Source organism: Hyperoodon ampullatus (genome assembly GCF_949752795.1).
Source record: "Hyperoodon ampullatus genome assembly, chromosome: 17".
Classification (NCBI taxonomy): Eukaryota; Metazoa; Chordata; class Mammalia; order Artiodactyla; family Ziphiidae; genus Hyperoodon; species Hyperoodon ampullatus.
The window spans coordinates 23,495,034-23,515,886 of NC_136930.1; the positions used below are offsets into that span (position 1 = coordinate 23,495,034).

General features: G+C 45.7%; 1 protein-coding gene across 1 annotated transcript; it reads right to left on the reverse strand.

The window, feature by feature from the left end:
- Positions 1–904: 904 nt before the first annotated feature.
- PAG1 (phosphoprotein membrane anchor with glycosphingolipid microdomains 1) lies at positions 905–19,229 on the reverse strand (the record flags this gene model as incomplete). Its single annotated transcript, XM_079722404.1, has 6 exons — positions 19,090–19,229; positions 17,360–17,411; positions 13,595–13,691; positions 10,037–10,638; positions 5,978–6,037; positions 905–1,276 (listed from the first exon to the last, which is right to left on the reverse strand). The coding sequence occupies exons 1-6, from the start codon at positions 19,212–19,214 to the stop codon at positions 905–907; spliced, it is 1,308 nt and encodes a 435-aa protein (XP_079578530.1). The 5' UTR covers positions 19,215–19,229.
- Positions 19,230–20,853: the final 1,624 nt, after the last annotated feature.

Below are 20,853 nucleotides of genomic sequence, written 5' to 3' on the forward strand. Positions count from 1 at the left end.
CACATTCAAGTTCACAGCCCTTGGGAAATGGAAGCCGTGGCTGCCATCCAAACATGTGGTCTGTGTCCCAACATAGAGATTAAGGCTCTCTGTTTTGGAGGAATGAGCTCTGGGCTAAAAGAAGTATGGAAGTACCACGATATTTATTGAAAATACTGAAAAGGCTCTGAAGAGTTTCAAATACTGGGGCAAAAACCATTTTGACTATAAAAATAAAATAAAGCATCTAACAATGACTTCAAGTACTTTGGGAGAGGCTGCTGACATGGACTGCCCGAATCAGAAGGAATGAAGAGCTAAGAAGCTCGAGGGGCATCTCCAATCCTATCCACTGGCCGGGCCCGGTTCCCAGGGGCAGCTGCTTGAAGGGGACTGGGGAGCGGTAGGGAAGCAGCAACGACAATTTCTTACCATCGAAAAACACCCACGTTGAAGGCAGAGGCCAGGCTGGTGGGAGAGTATCCTTGGAATGAACCATTACAAATCCGAAGATTTCAAGGGGAAGAAAGCCATTCATTTTACCATTAGCAGCAGGCAGCAGAAAGGGGAGAGAAACCCGGCCCCTGGGAATGGCAGTGTTTCAGGCGGGTGAGATGTGGTTCTGGATGAGTGCTGTTCTTCCTTACTGTGTGGCTTTCTTCACAAAGAGGGTGAGACCACTGACAGCTGGGATCCTTCCAGAGGGTGTGGGTATAGGAGGGAGGTGTGCTTGGGTGTGCCAGTGCCCTGGCAGTAGGGTGTGTACCTTCACTGTTCCCCAAACCGAGAAGCAGTTTCGGCAGCTCCGGTCATCTTCCTTTTCCGAAAGCAGCATATGAAGGGTGGTTGACACTGCTTCTTGTGCTCTGCAGCAGCGCTGGCCCTGCCGGCTGGTCCTATGCTAGCTGGGTTGTCTTCCGGGCTGCTAGAGCCTGGTGATGTCTCGGCATTGCTGCAGGTCCCCGATGCTCTCGTAGTCATTCTCCTTTGGGCAAAGGCCGTGGTGGCTGTTGGTCTCCGGTGCAGCCTTCTCTTCCTCTCTGTTTAGAGTCTGTATTGCTTCGTAATCTGGCTCGGGCTCCTCGCCGCTGGGCCTCCCTGCTGCTGGGAGAGTGCTGACACTGTTGGGAATTTTCTCAAAATCTTTAAGAGTGGCATAGAGATCGTTACAGGAAGAGGGTGACCTGGGAGCGGCTCCTTGGATGGAGGTATAGGTGGACTCTGGTGCTTTAAGTGACTGTCCTGATTTGTTCCCTGGCTGTCCTTTTTTATGTACTGATGAATACATTGCCGAGATCTAGAAAACAAAGGGTGAAGTGAATAAGCAAGCTTCAAGCTTGATTTCTCCCTCCCCCTTTTTAGTGATAAGCTAGATTTTTTAGGACTGTGTGTGTGTGTGTGTGTGTGTGTGTGTGTGTGTGTCCCTTTAAGACTTTATTGAGATATTATTTATTTATTGAGATATTATTGAGATATTATTTATTGAGAAATTATTGACACACAACACATATAAGTTTAAGGTGTGCAATAGGATGATTTGATACACATATTGTGAAATGATTACCACAATAAGGTTAGTTAACAACTCCATTACCGTAATTGCTGTTTTTTTGGTGTGTAGTGAGAACATTTAAGTTCTATTCTCTTAACAACTTTCAAGTATATAATACAGTATTGTTAATTCTAGTCACCATGCTGTACATTATATTCCCAGAACTTATTATAGGTGGAAGTTTGACACTTTGACTAACATCTCCCCAGTTTCCCCAGTCCCCAGCCTGTGGCAACCACCATTCTACTCTATGTCTATGAGTTTGGCTTTTTTAGAATCCACATATATGTGAGAACATACAGTATTTGTCTTTCTCTGTCTGACTTATTTGACTTAGCATAATGCCCTCCAAGTCCATCTATGTTGCTGCAAATGGCAGGATTTTCTTCTCCTTTACAGCTGAATACTATTCCATTACGTACGTGTGTGTGTGTGTGTGTGTGTGTGTGTGTGTGTGTGTGTATAAAATTACATTTTCTTTATCCATTCATCTATTGATGGACACGTGGGTTGTTTCCATGACTTGGCTGTTGTGAATAATGCTGCAATGAACATGGGTGTACAGATATCTCTTCAAGATAGTGGTTTCACTTCCTTTGACTATATACCCAGAAATGGGTTCTTCATTATCTGTACTAATCCTGGAGTACGTAACTACAGGACAATTACATGTGTTATCTACAACTTTGTAAGTAGCATAGTTCTATGAAAACCAGGTCCTCTCTGGGTCTCCTGAGGGGTTTGAGGACAACAGGTGGGGTGGGCAGCTCAAGACGCCCAGGACCTGACCACAGATCATGTTTTATTTGGTTTCTTTATCAGAATGATATTTCACCTGCAAAAAGGTTTGACTGCTTTACAAAAAAGGGTATAAAAAAAAGTATTAGACCAGTGATTCTCAAAAGGGTGAGATTCAAACCAGCAGCAGCAGGATCTGGACATTTATTGGAAAGGCAGACTCTGGGGCACCACCCCAGAACCACTGAGTCACAAACTCTGGTGGTGGGGGTCCCAGATGGGATTCTGATGTCCACTAAAGTGTGAGAACCACTGAACTAGACTGTTTGATCCACGCTTCCTGCATCACAAAGATCTAAAGAGTAGTTTCTGGATTCTGGTTGGTCATATACCTATATCTGTCAGAGTATCATTTTCCACTTTTTTTTTTAACTTCATTGCATACTATTGGTTAAATATACATTTACAGACGGGGCTACATTTTCTTCAGTGGGAAATCTCATTCTTATTTGAAACCAGCCAACTCAGAAATAAAACTAGGAGACAATCAACTTATGGGATGCTCTCTCCTATGGGAAGAGCAGCCTATTTTCCAAGCACACCTACACAGTCTCACTAATGTACCTCATGTAGCCACAAATATCAGGAGAGATTTCATTTTCTTTGATAGAAAAATGGATGATAGAGTAAATGGACTGATGAAGAGATTTGGGAGGTGTTGTTTTATTGTTAGAAATCATGTTTGGAAATAGGTAAGAATATCCTTCATTACCTGTATTTATCTTTGCCACAGCGATTGATTTATTCAAACACCCAGGAAATAAATGAACATACTTCCTGACAGATGCTTGGCTTTGCAAGTACAGGGAGAGATGTCCTGTTCTCACACATCTCACATACTGTGCAGGAAGCTTCCAGCTGGCCTCCAAAGCTTCTTAAGACACGCCTGCCGCATGTTAACTGGTCATTTGCATGAGGACTTTTCACTACAGGCTGGTGGCTCAGATTTGCCAGGCCTTGACAAGCCAAAGGTTTTGAGTCAGAGAAATAATCTTTGGGAAACTCTTGCCCTGTTGATCTGACCATTTTCAGGACTGTTAAACTAACATTCTTACCTTAGAGGTTTTAGTGAAAATGCTACTCTCAAAATGAAGAATTAGAATTTCTTTCCATTTAGGAAGAATTAAAAAAAAAAAATCCTCTGCTTTTCATAGGGAGGTGCAAACATATGGAACTTTTTATTTATAAGGTGGTCCAAGCCAAAAATGTGGACAGATTATAAAGGGGTAAGTCATGGATGACAGTGATGAAGGGAACCAGCATCCTAGATATTTATTCCCCACCTTCAGGGGTAACATCAGGAGGACAAACACACCTTTACCTGTGAGAGTATGAGAGTTGACCCCTCACCACCATTTCTGTTTCTCTTCCCTACTTTCTTCCCCATGGTCCCTGCCATTAATGCCCCCCACTCTTTGTAAGTACTTGGGTCTTCTTGGTCCTTATAGTTTGTTTGTTTGTTTGTTTTTTTAATTATAGGCTCTTTCGTTAACTTACAACTTAATATTATCTCTGAGCATGAACCAAATGTGCAGAGAGTGTCATCTGAAATTTGAACTCTTATCAACGTTTCTCAAGTCTTCTAATATTCCTTTTGAATATTTGTCTCCTATGACTATTATTTTTATTTTGTATATAAATAAAAGGTTTCTCTTCAAGCCCCCTTGCTATTTAGCTTTGCAATTTTTCTCTTTAAAATCTTTCATCGTTATTATTCGGTCTGTAAATTGTTATTATGTTCTCATAAATTACTCCATTTTCCCCATTTTTCTCCTTTTTATATTCAACCCTTCCCCCATCATTCTGTTAAATTGGGGTAATAGTACTTAAAATTCAGGTCTCAGTTTCAGTCTGGACTGTCTGACATTATATTACATGAATATAAAAATAAATGATTTCCATATTTATTTTTTCTAAATCTTCTTCCTAAAATGAATATACAGGAATCACAGTTCTTTATTCTATGTTAAACATTCATCAGTATAACCAGGTCCTATTTTCAAAAGCCACAAACAAATGTAAGATAAGAAGAAAACCACAAAAAAAAAAAAAAAAAAAAAAAAGAAGAAAAGTAACTTAAAATTTTACTGTCTCAATTTATTTGAAAGGATTAGTTTCCAGATCTTTTATATTCTATTTTCTTTCCCTCCTTGTTTTTTTGGCCGCACGGCTTGTGGGATCTTAGTTCCCTGATCAGGGATTGAACCCGTGCCTTTGGCAGTGAAAGCACAGAGTCCTAACCACTGGACCACCAGGGAATTCCCATATTTCTTATACCAAATGGGATGGCTCCGGGACAGTGAAAAGCGCTGGAGGAGGCAAAGCTGCCACAGGCCCTGGTAGGAGGGTCCTGCCTTAGTCTCATGCGGGGAGGAGGACCCAGTGGAGATGGAGAGGGGTCGGGGGGTGCATGAAAGTTCCTTTGGAGGTGGAACTGAAGGGACTTGTTCCTGACTGCCTCTGAGGACAGTGAGGAAAATGGGGTGTTAAGGATGACCCCAGGGTTTTGGCTTGTGCAACCAGGTGGATAGATGGCAGGTCCATTCCGTGGAGCAGGAAACATGGAGGGGGCTGGACAACATCACCTAAGGAAAGCACTTTTGCTCCTTCAGCTTTCAATGTGGGATTGTAGTCTAGCTTCATATTTTTTTTTTTTTGGCGGTACGCAGGCCTCTCACTGTTGTGGCCTCTCCCGCTGCAGAGCGCAGGCTCCGGACACGCAGGCCCAGCGGCCATGGCTCACGGGCCCAGCCGCTCCACGGCACGTGGGATCTTCCCGGACCGGGGCACGAACCCGTGTCCCCCGCATCGGCAGGCAGACTCCCAACCACTGCGCCACCAGGGAAGCCCCTAGCTTCATATTTTAATACTCAGAGTCCTATATGGGAGGTGATGTACCAGCATATGTACATTACTTTTGTACATGTACAAAATTTACTAAGCTAGGCATTCCAGAAAGAGGCTCTATGTAGCTAGATAAATTAAGGTGTTCAGCTCTCTCTGAGTCTAGCTTGACATAATAACACAATAAATAGTGGCTTTTACAATTTTAATGCTCACTGAAAGTTTAACCAGTGAATCGTCAGCCCTGATGCTTGGGAGAATATATCATCCTTTCTTGCTGGTGGCCATGTCTGACTCTACTTCCAAGCTGGACGTGTACTTCCTGAAGTTCCCAGCTCTCAGCCTCCCAAATTCCTAAGCCCTTCTCCCTCTGTCTCCCAGCCTGGAGCAAATTCTCTACACCCACCTGCTCCAATTTCCTGTATTTTCCAACCCACTATTAACTTCCTTCTAAAGGGGACTTCCTGACTGATTAAAGCTCCCCCACTTAACATTTCTCTCTTCTCATTCCTCTTTTCTCCTCTCCCCTTTCTATTTCCGTCTGCTCCTTCTTCCCTACTGAGTCTTCTTTACTTAGCTGACCTGTTCATCTTGTCCTCTTTCTTGTCTTACCATCTGCCAGTCACTCTCTCTGAGCCATTATAAAGCCAACATCCGCAAACCCTGATCTCCAACCATATGCTTAAGAGTGTACTTTAGCTTTCTCAGACGAAGGGTAACATGACAGTGCATTTACTCAAGGAAGGAGGTGCTATTCTCTATTACATGAGCTTTCTGGTTATTTTAAAAACTAATAAAACTCACCTCTTCTTCTGTGAGAGTTGGGTCTTCTTCCCGGGACTTGTATGACAACGAACTAAATCTCTGTTAGAAGAAACATAAACCAAGAGAAGGGAGTTTGAAGTCAATAATCTAACCTTTCTTGTGCATATGCTTTGATCCATCTATCTACAAAAAGGTTTTCCAATGATTTTCGGAGAAGAAATTATATAAAGCACCTGAGGAATAAACACGTAAAAAGTATGTTTTCCATACCCAGTAGCATTACACTTAGAGAAACTTCGTCTGATTTTTTTATTTGAATCTGTAGGTACAAATAAGACGAACAGTTATGTAGACTACGGTTTCAATTCCTAATTGTCACTGAAGGATTGATCATCAATGAAAGATGGAAAGACTGATGAAGAAAAAAAACATGGTTTCTTTATCAAATGCCTGAATTTTATATTTCTACAGCTTGCCTGAGCCATCAGGAAGACTCTTAAGTCATCTGGAAACTTTTCACAGCTAGTGGAGAAATCAGCTCACGTTTTGTGGCTTGCTCCCTGCCTCATTTCTCAATGATTTTGGTTCCTGCTTCACTGATTCTGTCTCTGCCGCATCTCCCGCCTGAATTCTTGCTGACTGCAACAAACACGGATCCTTCCAAGCCTGCACCACCTCCCTGACCTCCCTGCCCCGACCGTGTCCTCCCGCCGACCTCACTGCTCACTCTCCCAGCTACACCTCGGACTTCTCTGACCCTAACCAGACACCCCACCATCCCACCTCCTTGCAACCCCCTACAGACCAGCACTCCTCGATCAAGCTCACCCCTCCCATAACCCAGTTCCTACAATCCTGCAAAATTTTTTCCCGTGTGTCGCTTCTCCTTGGCGTCCTTCCTTTCTGCCCTGTCAAACTCCACTGCCGTACTTTAAATACTCCACTCCCTTCCTGGTCACTGGTGAACTCATCCCTCAGGTGAGTCCTTAATGCTGCCCTGAATCCTTCTATCACCTGGTCCCTGGTCTCCTAGCTCCCTACTTCACGTCTTCCCCTCTCTTCCCAGACTCCCAACACCTCCTCACCCATCCTCATCCTTAGCTGAGGACCTTGAGAAAACTGAAGGAAACAAGAGAAATTTCTATAAACTTTTACCTCCACCACCTGCCCCCAGTCTCTGCATTCATGGACCTGCCTTCCTGTCAGTTGCCACAGACGAACTTTCCATCCTTCTCCTTAAGGATCCCTTCCTCCTGTGCACTAGATCCTGACCCCTCACACCCACTCATGGATATAAGCTCCAGCATCTCTCCCATTTTGTCTATATCATCAGCTTTCCCCTCTCTGTGGAGTCAGCCCCATCCATGTAAAAACAGGCTATTTATTCTAAAAACAAAACCAATCCACGCTTCTTCCAGTTCTATTACTCCTCCCTTTATAGTAACACCTCTTAAGCGAGGCCTCTAAAAAAGTCACTCAAATCATTTGTCTCTTCCTATTCTCTCTCTAAACCCATTTCAGCCCAGTTTCTGCCTCTTCCCTTCAGTGAAACTGCTCTTGTCAAGGACCCTGATGTCCACAGGTAACTGATCTCTCCTGACCCACCTGCTGCATCTGATGAGGGGGTCACTCCTTCCTCCCTGCAAGTTTGCCCTTGGCTTCTAGGACACTGTACTTTCCTGTTTGTTCTCTCCTATTTTGCTCTCTTCTGCTGGTGCCTTTTCTTTCCTGGACCTGTGTCCTTGGAACCCTTCTAGTTCCCTTTCACACGTACTCATGCAGTGATGTCATCTGATGTCTGCTTTGAAAGCAAATTTCTGCTGCTGACTTCTAAATGTCCAAACCCAGCCCAGGCCCTTCCTCATAAACCTGCTCCTCCATCCAGCTGTTCTCTGACATCTTTACTTGTATGACCAATATCTATCTCAAACCAGTATGTCCAGCCCTGAACACCCAAGTTGCCTCCCAAGTCTGCTCTGCCTACAGTCCTTTCTACTTCAGTTAATGGCAATTCCATCCTTCCAGTGGCTCAGGCCGAACCCCGGACTCATTGCTTCCTCTTTCCTTCATCCACATCTGGTCTATCAACAAATCTCCTGGCTCTAGTTTAGTGTCTCCCGTTACTTCTGCTGCACCTGCCCTGATCCGAGCCACCTTGTCTCTTGTCTTGCTTATTAGAAGGGCTACCCAATCGGTCTCCTTGCTTCCATTCTTCATAGTGAATTTCAGCTCCATCAGAGGGATCCTTTCCAAACCCAGATGAAGCCATTGTTCCGCTCAAGGCTTTCGAGTGACCCCATTTTATTCAGATTCTAAGCCGAGGCCATACAGGGTTGGGGCCCTGCTTACCTTTCTTCCTACTCCTCTTAGCGTTGCTCTCCCCTCTCCAGCCACGCCCACCCCTTCCTCTTTCCTGGAGAGGCCGGGCCTGCTCTGGCCCCAGGACCTTCACACTGGCCATTCCCTCTGCCCCCCAAAACGTGTACCAACTCACTCTCTCACCTCCTTTAACATGTTGTTCAAATGCCCCTTCACAGCCAGGTGTACCCTGACCACTCTATTCACAATTGTGCTCCCACCCAACTTTCCCAAATCCCCGGATTCTGTTCTAATTTTTTCCTTTAAACTTTAAAGCCCTCTAAGATACCACATACTTTACTGACATACGTATTTATGTCTCTATCTCCTTACTCAAATGTAAGCTCCATGGGGGCAGAGATTTTTGTTCATTTATATGTTTTGTTCACTAGTGTATTCCCAGCACCTGTATCATGTGGCTTATAGTATAGTAGGTGCTCATTAAAATCTTTTTGCAAATAAATGCATGAATATTAAACATTTCAAGTTCTCCCAATCACTTAAAATTAGGATGGTTTATATGGAGATGATGGATTATTCATTCCTGTATTACTATAGAAAGGTAATCTGCTTCCCAGATGGATATTTCCAGTGTCTAATGTGACATCTGGAGAATTGCTTACTTAGCAGTGGTTAGACAGTCAACTCTCTTATCTTTCAAATGCTTGTAAGTAAAGAAGTTTTAACTGCTTTAGTTAGCATAAATTAAATGTCACATTAGTTTTATTATCTTTAGTTATACAAAGGGCAAAAAATTAGGCTGCATTTTTGCATTTTACAAATATATTCATAAATACTTTACTGAGGCTCTCAATAGCTCACTTTATGGGTAAAACGAAAAGCTGAAATGCATTCAGAGAACACTACACAGAATGACTCCTTGGTATAAGCTATATAACCCTAGCCAGGCCTCCCCTTTTGATCATGAACGCCACAAGTTTTTCAAGACTGCTATTGACTGACTAGTCCCTCCTTGGCCTTCCTGCCAAAACTTGAGAAGAGAACCCTATTTTTTTCTCTGCAGAGAATGGAAATTACATATCAGTTGCCTAAAGAAGGTAGGGCCTAGTTTAAATCCCAAGGAAATGCTGACAGCTGGAGATGTGAATCCCAAGCTATTGTGGCTCAGACATCAGCTTATGAGACACCCACGGAGAAGGCTCGGGGATTGTTAGTACATTTTAGAGCTCTGTTGAATAGTTACACTTAAGAGCTACAGGTTATTATTTAGAAATTGTCACAAAATAAAATCTCTTACTTGATTCATATAAATGTCTATACATAATCAGATACGCCCAGTGGCACCTGTGAATTGGTCCCCACTGCCTGTTCCTGTGCTCTGATTTCTGGGACCCGGGAAGGGGGTAGATCACCCCAACTGCCTGGGGTGGTAACAAGTGGAAGAGGCTGAATGGGTGGCAAAGAGTCTCGTCTTTCCAGTTCTTGGTCTTCAAAATGAAGAAAATAATACTTGCCCCCATTAGACATGATGCAAAAACTGGAAAATATCCAAGGAAGGTGCCAAGGGAGAAATATTTTGTAAATATGAGCTTTCAGTATTTTATTACTTGGAGTGGGAAAGAAAAGTCAAACACGGCTTCCACTAAAACAGCTTCCACCATTCAATGCACGTGAAGGCGCTAGCATGTATTCCTTAGAACAACGTGCAAGCAAAAGCCCCAGGATCAGCTAGACGCCCGATTGTGACAAAAGCTCTGAAACCAATGTGCCGGAGCCCACCTTGTTGGTTTCACTGGTCCCCTCGGCGGCCCCTTCTCCTGCTTTACTCTCTGCCTGTTCCTGAAGGTTTTCATTTTCATCCAGAAGTTTAATGGGGACAGGGGGTGGCGCCTCCTCTTCTGGATCCCATGGATTTCCAAGAATACTCTCTGCATTAGCACTTTGTCGACACTTTTTGTTTCTGTCCACAGAGGCATATTCGGCAAAGTCTGTTTTGCCACTGGCCTGGGGCCCCGCAAGCTCTTTCACAGTGGAAGTTGACTTCGACCTGCTGCTGTGGCCTCCAGCTGAGTGAGCGGCGGCCGTCACCTCCTTAATTTCTTTCACAGTTTCATACAAGCAGTCCTCCACCATATTTTCTTGTGAGGCACTGTCCTTGAGCACTTCATACGGCCCCTCCGTCCCCAGACCCTGGTTCCCGTCCGCCCTTTCTCCATTGAGCGTCGTGTCCACTTCACTCTCAGGAGGAATTCTGGGCAGCTCCCGGCTCTGATGACATTTTGGCTTCCCTGTGCTGTCCTGGGAGTCCAGCAGATCTGAAGCTGAGGTCTGGACTTCCTCGTAATGCTGCGTGCAGGTCATGGTGCTGTCTTCTGAAAGAACTAAAGCAGTGGGAGCATTAAACGTGGAGAAAGACAGTTTCTGACATAATTATTACAGTGAATCAGATGATGTCAAGTTAGGTGAGATCAAGGTGCTGGCTTTTTATTTGACTTGAGGCTGTAAATTATAGATGTTTTGACTGTTAGTGGAAATTCTTATTTCAATCACAGTGTAAACTAAAGCCATCCATTACATCTTTCCAATACAGTATTTAATAAATTGTCTTGGCTATCAGTTTGGGTCACAGTTATACAGTATTTGTTGTTACTCCCTACGGGCTTCTTGTAGGCAGTGTCCAAAGTGACCAGAGGATGAAAGTGACACTGCATAGGGCCAAACTGTGGGAGGCTGGGCTCCAAAGGGGGGACATGTGTGGCAGCCACTCTCCCGGCCCTACTGGCCTCCTCTTGTGTCGGGGGAATACCTGGGAGCCATCCTGCTTCACAGGTCACTTTGTTTGGCAGACAGTGGAAACAATGGGGCAAAAATGTGCTCAAAGCAGTATCCCAAAGGGTCGGCCTACCCTGTGCCTCTTTAAAGCTCTTCCTTCCGTCTTACTGGCTGCCGGTGCCAACATTTTTACCTCAAATTAGAAAATTCGTATTTGAAATTCTTAGACTGCTACAGAGATATTACTGCATGGAGCCATTCAGTCATCCCTTTATCAAATATTTTTTGAGTGCCTCCTAGGTGTCAGGGATGGTTGAAGTGCTGGGGATACATCATCCATCATTGAGGTCCAGTGAGCCCTGACCTTTGGGTACTTACACTGCAGTGAGCCAGTTATTATTTACTGTTTCTCCACTGTACGTTCTTTATATACTATATATTCTTTATATATATAAGTGTATGTATATAATATATGTTATATAAAGTAAATATATACTTAAACATGTATTTGTACTGGTATATTCATATATATTTACTTTATATACTATATATATTCCTTATATATCATATATATTCTTTACATCTGTGTGTGTGGGTTTATAACTTAGTTTTTTTTTGATGTTGGGGGTAGGAGTTTATTAATTAATTAATTTATTTTTGGCTGTGTTGGGTCTCTGTTTCTGTGCGAGGGCTTTCTTTAGTTGCGGCGAGCAGGGGCCACTCTTCATCGCGGTGCGCGGACCTCTCACTATCGCGGCCTCTCTTGTGGAGCACAGGCTTCAGACGCGCAGGCTCAGTAGTTGTGGCTCACGGACCTAGTTGCTCCGCGGCATGTAGGATCCTTCCAGACCACGGCTCGAACCCGTGTCCCCTGCATTAGCAGGCAGATTCTCAACCACTGTGCCACCAGGGAAGTCCTATAACTTACAGTTTTTAACCCACTTGTTTTTACTGACTAGACTGGGATTCTCTAAGACCCTGGAGTCCAGAACAGTGTCTAATGCACGGTTGACCCCACTATGTTTTTACATGAAAAACTAAATGAGTGGGGCTTCCCTGGTGGCGCAGTGGTTGAGAGTCCGCCTGCCGATGCAGGGGACACGGGTTCGTGCCCCGGTCCGGGAAGATCCCACATGCCACGGAGCAGCTGGGCTCGTGAGCCATGGCCACTGAGCCTGTGCGTCTGGAGCCTGTGCTCCGCAATGGGAGAGGCCACAACAGTGAGAGGCCCGCGTATCACAAAAACAAACAAACCAACAAACAAAAAACTAAATGAGTGAAAGAAGAAATAAAGTGCTCACCTCTTATCCTGAAAAAAGAAAGACTACTTCTCTTTAGGGGGACTAGAAATAGTGTCCCTGAAAAGTATCTCGGGAGAATGATAATGGATCCCTTGTCGGAAGTTACCATCACTACCCACTGTGTTCTAAATACTTGATAATCAAGGAGGGGGTGAACTTTTGTCCTCTGGATTTAGATGTCTGTATCGCGGTGGACAGAGAATGGGCCCTGGAGTCTGAAGCCTCCGGTGTCAATCCTGACCGTCCCACAGTTTCCTTGTCTGTAAATGGAGGTAAGAGGAGGATTTGCTACCTCAGGCGAAAGCACTCTGTAAACTGGGGAGTGGAAATGTAGCTGTGACTTTTGTCAGCAAGCACATCCTGGGCGTGAAACAGGCAGCATGCAGAGTGGTCCTAAGGGTGTACCCAGGAGTCAGATCGAGGGTTCAAATGATAGATCCTCAGAGCACGGACCATAACATCTTAGGTAAGTTACTAACCTCTCTGTGCCAGATAGAATAATGCCCCCCCAGGCATCCACGTCCTAATCCCTGGATTCTGTGAGTGTGTTTCATTCCACAGTAAGGGAGGAATTAAGGATACTGATGAACTATTAGCTGATCTTGAGATGGGGAGGAGCCTGCAGCATCCGGGTGGGCGCGGTGTAATTATGAGGGTCCTTATCAGTGAAAGATGGAGGCAGGAGAGTCGGAGAGAGACTTGAAGATGGAGGGAAGTCCAGGACCAAGGAATGCAGGAGGCTTCTAGCAGCAGAAGCAGGCAAGGAACTAGATTCTTCCCTAGAGCCTTGCGGAAGAAGCGCAGCCCTGCTGATACTTTGATTTTAGCTCAGGGAGACCCAGTTCAGACTCTGACCTCCAGAACTCCGAGTTAGTAAAACTGTGTTCTTCTAAGGCACTAGGTTTGTGGTAATTTGTTGCAGCAGCAATGTTTCAGTTGCCTCATCTGTAAATTGTGAAGAGTAATAATCCCTACCTTACAGGGCAGTAATATTAGCCATAGTAATCTTATAGTTGCTAGCATAAATGGGTTAGCATAAATGAGTTAGTACACATACAAATCTTAGAACAATGGCGCACAGAAGCCAGTTCATAGATATTAACTTTTCATCCAACTGAGATTTTTTTTGGCTAAAACTGGTAGTAATACAAAAGGTGAGCAAGAACAAACACATTTCCTAGTTTCTGAGCTACATTTTCTGAAACCTAGCCCTTTCTCAGGTGATGAGGCTTGCATGGAAAGCTGGTATTTCTGCAGAACTTACTGTCACCGTTGGTGAGTGCCCCGTTCTGTTCACTGCTGGCAGGTGCGTCTGTGGCCAGGCTGGTAACTGAACGGCTGAACATCTCCTTGTCGGAAGGCTGCAAAAACAAAGGCACCAAAAGAATCAGACTGCGTGGCAGAGGGGAATATCCATGGCTTTTTTTTTTTTGCGGGGGGGTGTATTTTTAAAAATTAATTAATTAATTTTTTTTTGCCATACCGCGCAGCTTGTGGGATCTTAGTTCCCCAACCAGGGATCGAACCCGGGCCCTCGGCAGTGAGAGTGCAGAGTCCTAACCACTGGACCGCCAGGGAATTCCCTCCATGGTTTCTTCTAAAAATTAAAACAACAACAACAAAACCCAAATCCGCTGCTTAGATTTAAATTAAGCGAAACGAAATAAAATCGAGTTCCTCAGTTGCACTAGTCACATTTCACGGGCTCAATGGCCACACGTGGATGGTGGTTGCCCTATCGGTGCAGTTACAGAACACTTCCATCTTGGTGGAAGGTTCTATTGGACAGGGCCGTCCTGGGAATCTCCCGAGGCTGCCATCCACAGAGCTTCCCATCTGGTAATCACAAATAGGCTATGGTAGGTTGTGGGGTATCAGGTCCCTTAGCTCAAGGTAAGGGGGACCAGAAGCCCCAGGGCTGATCAGAATCAGCTCCAGCAGAGGGAGGCCGCATCCTTCTCCCTGGGTGCTGGAAACGTTCCCCTTTTTAAGGGTGTGTCATGCCGAGGAAAACATCACCATTGTCATCTGAAGGGCAAGGACTTAAATCTGATCAAAGATAATGTCACTGATGTCTGAGATGCGTAACCAGCCAAGTCTCTGCTTCAAGGTTCACCCAAACCATCATATGCTAAAAAGCAGGTTTGCAAACCTTTCTTATTCTCACAAACAAACTCAGGACACTTGGAGGGAAGAATGGCATTGATTGTTTTCTCCTGGGCTGGCGTGGGTGGACAGTTCATGGCAGGATACGCCAGGCTGAGCTACAGCTATGACTAGCCTGAAGGTAAGGTGGTAGCTCACATATTTCTTGAAATATGCAGCTGGTCCCACGTAGCAGCTGAATCACTGCTGATATGATCTGTTCCCCCATCCCACTCATGGAATGCATGGCCTGCGGGACCCGGGAGGCCACACCGGACCATGTTCCAGGAGTCCACCTGGGAAGTTCTGATGTAAATAGCGCCACAACCTTGGCTAGCTGGCTTCACAAATTCTCTGACTGGGGAACCAAGTAATAATAACAGAGCAAATAGCTCATGCTGAGTCAAGATCCAAACGTGTACCGGGAGTCAGCTATTTCAATCCCATGCCGCCCATGAGATGGGTCGTTGTGTTAGGTTGCAGGGCGGCTGCAGACACAGGTGCCCATTCACAGAAATGATGTCACCCCTGGGCAGGAGTCAGCTGTGGGGGGAGGACGGCACCCAGGTGGGCCCATAACAGCACAAGCAATCCGTCACAGCTGAATTATCATACTCTAGGCTCTCAACACCATTTCTTCTCTTAGCTTCTACGAGAAAACGCCTGCTGGAGCTCCAAACACAGAAGCCAGGAGGGAGCCTCCCTCTCACTGCAGCTTCAGATGCAGCCATGGGACACCCACCCCCACCCGCCGGCCTTTTTCACCTTAGGATTTAAAGGCAGCTCCTCTGGGGCTGTGGAGCGATCGGTGTGTGTCAGGGTGTGTGTCGGGGTTTGTGTCAGAGCCGGGATCAGGGGTGGGGAAAGGCTGGCTGACTACAGGGACTTCTCAGGCCTGGGATGGAGACTCTGCAAGTTGTACAAAATTGAGCAGCTAGGATAGAAGCTTGTAAAGAGAGCCATGTGATGTGTGTGTGCAAACGTGCTCTAGCGTGCACTCCCTTGCTCACACATTCATATGAGAGAGGCTATGGGGGGCTATTAATGAAGGACACTGCACATGGAGGGTCAGATCTTCCTTTTATCCACCTGCCACTCTCTTCCCGTCTCACCCAGGGCTGCTGCTGGGCGTTAGCAGAAGAGCACGAACTGAAGGTCTAGAGCAGAGGTTCTCACACCTGAGCAAACATCAGGATGACCCGGAGGGCTTGCTCCCAGCCTCCCCACCGCCCCGAGTCTTCTAACAAATTCCAGGTGCTGCTGGTCCAGGCCATGCCTGAGAACCGCTGCTCCAGAAGGACAACAGGAGGGGAGGGGGATGGAGATGGAAGCCTCTCCCCCCAGCCCCGCCTCTCCTGCCAACGGGCACCAAGGAGAGTGGGAAGGGGAAGAAAGCTGGGGCCTGGGGCCTGCACGTGGGAGAAGCCACAGTGGAGGCACCACCTCCTCTCCCACCTGCCCTCTGGGTGCCTGCACAGCGGCAATCCAACAGAGGCGTTGGAGGCAGGTGAGAAGTGGGGACACAGACAACCAGAGACTGCAGTGAGGGTGACAACGGGGGTAAAAAGGAGGGGGGTGATGAGAAGCCCGGAAAGCAGTGGGGGTGTGTGTGTGTGTGAGCCGCCTGCATACAGAGATGAAAGGAAGGAACTCCCCAGGGGCTCCCAGGAGAGGAGGCTGACCACTTCGCTGCCTGGCCTGGAAGAATCCCGCAATCATAGGGCAGGGCGCCCGGGACGCCTCCTGGGTGAGCTTGGAACCTGGCTGCCGGCTGCGTGTTTCATACCAGACCTCACATGACATACGTCACTCATCCATCTTTCCTTTTTGCCCCTTCCTCTTCCAACCAGTTTACGCCTGATCTTGAGAAATTATGTCTGGGACAGGAAGCGTCTTCACCATTTCAGCCTCGCGAATATGAAGGCGGCCCCATCCCCAGCTGCTGGAATTGCTCAGCCAGTTAAGAGCGTGGGCCTGAGGGGAGAGGATGAGGTGGGACCAGGATGCCCAGGCTGCTCCCTATCTGGGTGGATCCAAGAGGCCCGCGGGGCTCGATCGGGACCCTTTAGGACACAGAGCAAGAAAACCCAGCAAGGCCAGGCCACATCTGGGATGCTGGGGGTCCCAGGCTCCAGTAAGCTTAATGATCAGCTGTTACAGGTTGAATTTTATCATCTCCAAATTCCTATATTGAAGTCCGAACTCTCAATACCTTAGACGACCTCTTTTGGAAACAGGATCGTTGCAGATGAAACAGGTTAAGATGAGGTCATATCAGAGGCCTTAAAAAAGGGTAACTTGGACAGAGACACACACACATAGAGGGAAGGCGGTGTGAAGAGTCACAGGGAGAACACGATGTAAGGGCAGAGATCTTCAAACCAAGCATCACTAAAGGCTGCCAACCAACCACGGGAAGCTAGGAGTGCGGCCCGTAACAGATGCGCCCTCACAGCTCTTGGAAGGAACCAACCCTGCTGCCACCTTGATCTCGAATTTCTAGCCTCTAGAACTGTGACATGATGAATTTATTACTTAAGCCACTCAGTTTATGGTCCTTTGTTAGGACAGTTCTAGCCAACTAATACACCGGCTGGAGCCCAGCAGAGGCAAAACAGAAACATCCCTGCAGTAGGTTGGAAATATCTGAGGATCTTTCCAGCAGTGGCACAACTGCATCCATTTCAGAAGCTCTCCCAACAACCTGGCTAATTGCACAGGCCTCTAGCCACGGAGAATATAAACCTGCAGCAAGAGGACACAGCCCAGGCAGCCAGTTAACTCTGGCTGAATTGCTTCCCTGGGTTTCCTTCAGGTTGTAAGCTTGTAGGGACCTGCTCTAGATAAGCGGCTGATGCTTTAAAGCTCGTGCATGCGTGCTCACCACATTCATCAGGTTCTCATGGTCTCCGCTGTGCTGTCTCGGCTTCTTTTCTCTGAAACAGAAAAGGAAACATGGCTGTGACATCCAACGTGCCATCTAAAATCAAACATACACTCCTCTTTCCTATTCAAACTTTGATCAACATTTACATAATCTCTCTTTTCAAAACCAGGTTTAGTTTGCCGAGGAAGCAGAAGCCGGACAATTCACTCTACCCTCCTCTGCAGGCAGCAGGGTCCGAGGGAGTCAAGTCCTTGCAAGGGGCTGGTCGCCTCTCTGGACCTTTCTCCAGGAGTAGAAAATACAAGTTAACAAGAAGACTGGGGCAGTTTCCTGAGTAGAAACTGTTTATATCTAGAATACTGGAATGAGTTTTTTGTTTTTTGTTTTTTTAAGGAAATCAACAATTCTCATCTCTTCATCTTTCTTTAAATTCAGTCTTTGCAAAGTCACATACTGCCATGGGATTGAGAAAATAAAGAAAATACAACTTTTGGCTTGTCGGGGAGGTTACATGCCCTCAGGATGAGTCATATGTACTTGCAGTCTATGGAAAAGTCCATCGAGTAAAAATAGAATTTATTTTTACTCGGGACAGACTAAAGAAAGCCATCAGTACTAGAGGCTACCTTTCCCATAGATGTATAAGGCAACAGTGACACCTAGTGGGGGCATAAATAATTGCAAGGCAGGCCCTCCCAGGCCCAGGGGAACAAACACTCCTCTAGCTTTGCTTCTATTTCTTCATCTTTCTGGCCAGTTAGTCTCTCTCCCAGCCCTGGAGTCCTGGATCCAAACCGGGCAGGGATTTGGAGGCTACTTGTGTTCAGGGAGTCTGGATTTTCCCCTCCTGACAGAGACTTTAGGGCACGAAGCCACATCCAGACTTTTAAATGACACTTGTCCAGTCTCTTCCAAGGTTATTGAGAAGAGTTTGGAAGAGGGCTGGCTGTCAGCTGGTCTGCACTGGTTCCCAGCAGCAGCCCTCACCAGAGAGCTGCATATGTTGTAACAATGTCTGAACACCTGGAAAATCACTCCTGGTTAGAAAGGACTTTGCTTCTCTCCAAGCAAAGATCTCCTTTTTTTCTTGGTGGAGGGGTTACACATTTTATTGTATATGAGGGAGACAAAGAGGGAGGAAGGGGGGAGGGGGGGAGAGAGAGAGAGAGAGAGAGAGAGAGAGAGAGAGAGAGAGAAGTATAATTCTAAAATAAGACAAGATGGTTATTTCATACACAGAATGTTTCTCTTGTAGAAAAAATGAATGTTTCTTAAGAAACTGCAGTTCTACATAACAAATCCTTAATAAAATGACCCCCTGAAAGCTACAGAGCAGCAAAAATTCTCAGTAACTCTCAAATGGCAGCAAAAAGAGTAACTTTAATGCACATGATACTTAGATTTCCAAATGTCCACAGATGGAAAAAGACAATACACCTTTTGACAAGGGTGTGCTCATAAGAATAGCAAAAATTTCCTTCTGGGAAGTTTCATACTTAAGGGCTCTTCCAATTGCTCCCCAGGAAAATCAGATGTGTCTTCTCACTGCACTAATAAAAAGTGTCCTGGTCTCCTTTGCGGCACAGAAGTCAGTTCATCTAACGTACGAGTTTCTGGGAACGTCTATGCAGTGAGATGCCATTCATCACAGGCTTTTTATATAGAAAGTCTTCTGGGTCCAGGGAACATGTTACTTTAAGGCTCTAGTAGACATGCCCTGCTCTCACCTGTCACAACTGGAGCAAAGAAAGATGAGGAAGGTGATGACGAAGAAGGTGGCCACAGCTGCCAGGCTTCCCCACAGGGCGATCTGCATTTGTCCCCCACTCAGCAAGCTTCCCGCGGGTCCCATGGTGGGTGGGAAGTGGCACAGGCGGCTGGATTTGGTCAGTCCTTCCAAGGTGGCGACATGGGGGCAGAGGGCTGCGTCCTCCTGCAGAGAGAACAACGCGTGTTTTGACAACTTCTCGCGTGAAACGCCAGAATCTGGGAGTAAGTTCCTGGTGGGGCGTGGGGTGAAGGGGGCGTTTGAGCAGAGCAGGGAGGTGTGTGCAGAATGCACTGGACTCGACTTGGAACTCCCTCTGGGCAAGGTCCCCTCTGTGGTCCGGGCCTTTGTTTTCTCACCCAAAACGCAAAGCAGGAGCGTGCAGTGCCTACCGCAGTGTTTGAGGCAACGGATGTCTTGTTATTTGGATATGTTTGGGGATAGATTCTTAATGTCTTCAAATAAATTTAAGACTCCAAGTATTCCACAGCAAATGAATAAATGCTTATTTGGTTTCCCCCCCTTTTTTTTTTGCCAGAACAGTGTAAAGCATTTATTACAGCTTTCACAAAAATATAGTTTGCATCTTTCCCACCGGAATCCCCAACTCCCCAAACCTGCTTCTCTTCGAGAAGGTTTAAGGTCAATACAATTAATAAAATAGATTGTCTTCACATTCACCTTCATAAACAGTTAACTGTTCTGGGTATGTGACTTTATTTTCAGGGCTGGCTTTCACTAAACTTTGTAAGCACTCAGTAAGTCCACTTTCAAAGGGATGGCTGAAAGTCTACACTAAGAATGCATCACCGGCAGCAGATAAGACCTATTTATAAACAACTACAAATTGAGTATAAAAGCTAGGACGTATTAGTACCCTGCATGTGCCTGGGACTCGAGTGCTTTCCTCATTTGATCACTGCCACCAGGCTGTGAAGAAGGCACGGCTAATCCCCATTTTTCAGACACTAATTTCCCCGACGGTGTCACTGCGCTCAGTGGCAGCGGAGGATATGAGACCAGCCAGCTCTGACTCCAGCGCCAGTGGTCTCAGCCCCTAGAGGGCGCTCCTTCTCACTGGGGGCTACCGCTTCCGGGTCCAGCTACAGGGTTTCTAAATGAAAATGGCCAATGAGTTCTGTGAAATATTTTAAGACTTTTAGATTTTGAAAAACAGAGTGCTATATCAAATGAACGATGATCTCTCGTCAGAGATGCCTTGTTTAAAGAACATTTGCTTTGCTCAATTCTAGAACATTCTCACTTAAACAGCCTTTAACTTCATCTCAAGATTCATGAATAAAGTCAGCAAATATTTTTGTCATAATAATTCATCAAAACTCAAAACATTTTTTTTTCTTGAAAAAGATGGTTGATGTTTGTATTTCCATTTGCTTCCCTAACAGACCTGGGACTCTATGTAGCCATCCCTGAGCATCTACATCAAGCCAGCACCTGGGGAGCTATGGAGTCACCGTGGTTCAACGAGACAAGATTTTCTCCAGGTGAAACATTTCACATTTATTTCAATATTTAAAGGTGACAAATAATAAAAAGCTGGAGAAAAAGAAATTTTATCTACAAGCATGCAGAGAGATTTCTAGATGAAGTCGATTGCTTTCTATATGGCCTTGAACCAACATGAACACTTCTTAACGCTCTATAAATAAATACATTACAACTTCCTGGGTAATACAGAACTTCTTTCTTCCTGTGTTGGTTA